Below are 1,853 nucleotides of genomic sequence, written 5' to 3'. Positions count from 1 at the left end.
ACGGGAACAGGATGAATTTGCTGTAGGAAGGCCTGTGTGACACCTGTAAGGAATGATCAGCCCAGGCCTGGAGAGCTGTGGCTGGTGTGTTTGAGCAGATCTGCCAGTGGTAGGAAACCACCTGGGAGCAGCGAAGCTTGACCTGCCTGTCTGGGGTGATCAGCACCCACAGCCTCCATGTGTGAGGCTGCTGCTGGAAGAATAAATATTGCTGCTGTACCGACAGATGGGGGATCAAAAGTTGAAATCACAAATCAGAGCTCGTGTTGATGGATGAGAGCTTTAGTTGTGCTTTTAAACTGTCCATGAATGCTTTTCCCTCTCTCCTATAGAGATGCTTATTCCTCACTGCCCTCCCCAGCTCAGTCCAAGCCCACAGAGCTGTGCCGGTGTGAGCTATGGTGCAGGCTGGCATGGAGCCTGTTCGCTGCCACTAACCGGAAAACGCTGCCAGGTTTTCTACCTTTGGATATTATTTGTGCTCCAGCAAGCAGGAGTGGGAGGCAGCACAGCAAACTGGCCTTTTCTTGGGATATTGCATCCAAGAGTAGAGGTGAGGAGTGGGAGAGAGACACTCTCTCTCCCTCTGGCTCTGCCCAGGAGAGACTGGCCTGGAAGAACTGAGTAGCAGCTCTGCTTTGCCAGCATCTTTCCCTCTGAAAGATTCCAGGGCAGGCGCTGTCTCCATGGGTACAGATTTGGATTCATTCGGAAATTGCCAGTTCCAGGCTTCAAGACCTTACCAAGATAACTCAGGCTGACCCCTGGGGCACTCTGCTGGTTACCAGTGTTCAACCAGATTATGTGTCACTGACCACCACCTTCTTGGCCCAGGCATTCAGCCAGTTCCCTATCTACCTCACTGTCTGCCCATCCAGCCCAGGAGTTTCTTGGCTCCTCTGTCACTTGGGCCAGGAAGTCATCATTTATGGTCTCTAAGAATGTTCTGGATTGCCGGTGCCCTGCTGTGCTGTCCTTCCAGCAGCTCTTGGGGTGGTTGAAATTCTCCTTGTGCAATCATGAGGCTGCTCCTCTTGGTCCATAGAGCACCTTATCTGCTTGTTCTTCCCAGCCAGGCAGGCCACAGCAGAGACCCCTTGCAATGTCACCTGTGATGTTCTGTGCTTTAATCCTCCTCCATGAGCTCTGTTGGCTCCTTGCCCATCCCTGCACAAAGGATGGCTTGCTCTACTCATCTCCTCTGTGCCCTGACTCCTCTGTGAAATTGTCAGGATTCTTGTTCATGGTGGAGGATTTGGTGGACAAATAGACATGGACCTGTTGGTGTGAGTCTAGATGAGGCCACAGAGATGCTCCAAGAGATGGAGCACCTTCGCTCTGGAGACAGGCTGAGAGAGCTGAGGGTGTTCAGCCTGGAGAAGAGAAGGCTTTGGGGAGACCTTAGAGCCCCTTCCACTGCCCAAAGGGCCTCCAGGAAAGATAGGGACTTTGGACAAGGGCCAGGAGTGACCGGACAAAGGGGAATGGCTTCCCACAGACAGAGGGCAGGGTTATATGGGATACTGGGAAGAAATGCTTCCCTGTGAGGGTGGTGAGGTACTGGCACAGGTTGTGCAGAGAAGCTGTGGCTGCCCCATCCCTGAAGTGTTCAAGGTCAGGTTGGACAGGGCTTGGAGCAACCTGGTCTAGAGAAAGGTGCCCCTGTCCATGGCAGTGGGGTGGAACTGGATGGTCTTTAAGGTTCTTTCCAGCCCAAAGAATTCCATGGTCCTCTGAATGCTGGACAGCAGGAAGCCTTCCTGCACCCTCCACCCCAGCCAGGTGCTCCGCACAGCCCTGCCAGGGCCATGCTCCTGGCTCCTGTAGCCTTTTTTCTCATCTGTTTTGCTTCC

The 1,853-nt window shown here is 53.5% G+C and overlaps 1 protein-coding gene across 1 annotated transcript in view; it reads left to right on the top strand.

Moving 5' to 3' along the window:
* Positions 1-1,519: 1,519 nt before the first annotated feature.
* The window catches only part of RAB33A (RAB33A, member RAS oncogene family), a gene marked incomplete at both ends in the record, with an annotated part of 723 nt that continues 389 nt past the window's right edge, over positions 1,520-1,853 (top strand). Inside the window, one exon of the mRNA XM_009083614.1 lies at positions 1,520-1,560. Within this exon, the coding sequence (XP_009081862.1) occupies positions 1,520-1,560 (41 nt within the window). The remainder of the gene's footprint in view (positions 1,561-1,853) is intronic.

The sequence above is a fragment of the Acanthisitta chloris genome, unplaced genomic scaffold (assembly GCF_000695815.1).
Source record: "Acanthisitta chloris isolate BGI_N310 unplaced genomic scaffold, ASM69581v1 scaffold22991, whole genome shotgun sequence".
NCBI lineage: Eukaryota > Metazoa > Chordata > Aves > Passeriformes > Acanthisittidae > Acanthisitta > Acanthisitta chloris.
This window is presented reverse-complemented; position numbering and strand designations above follow the sequence as displayed.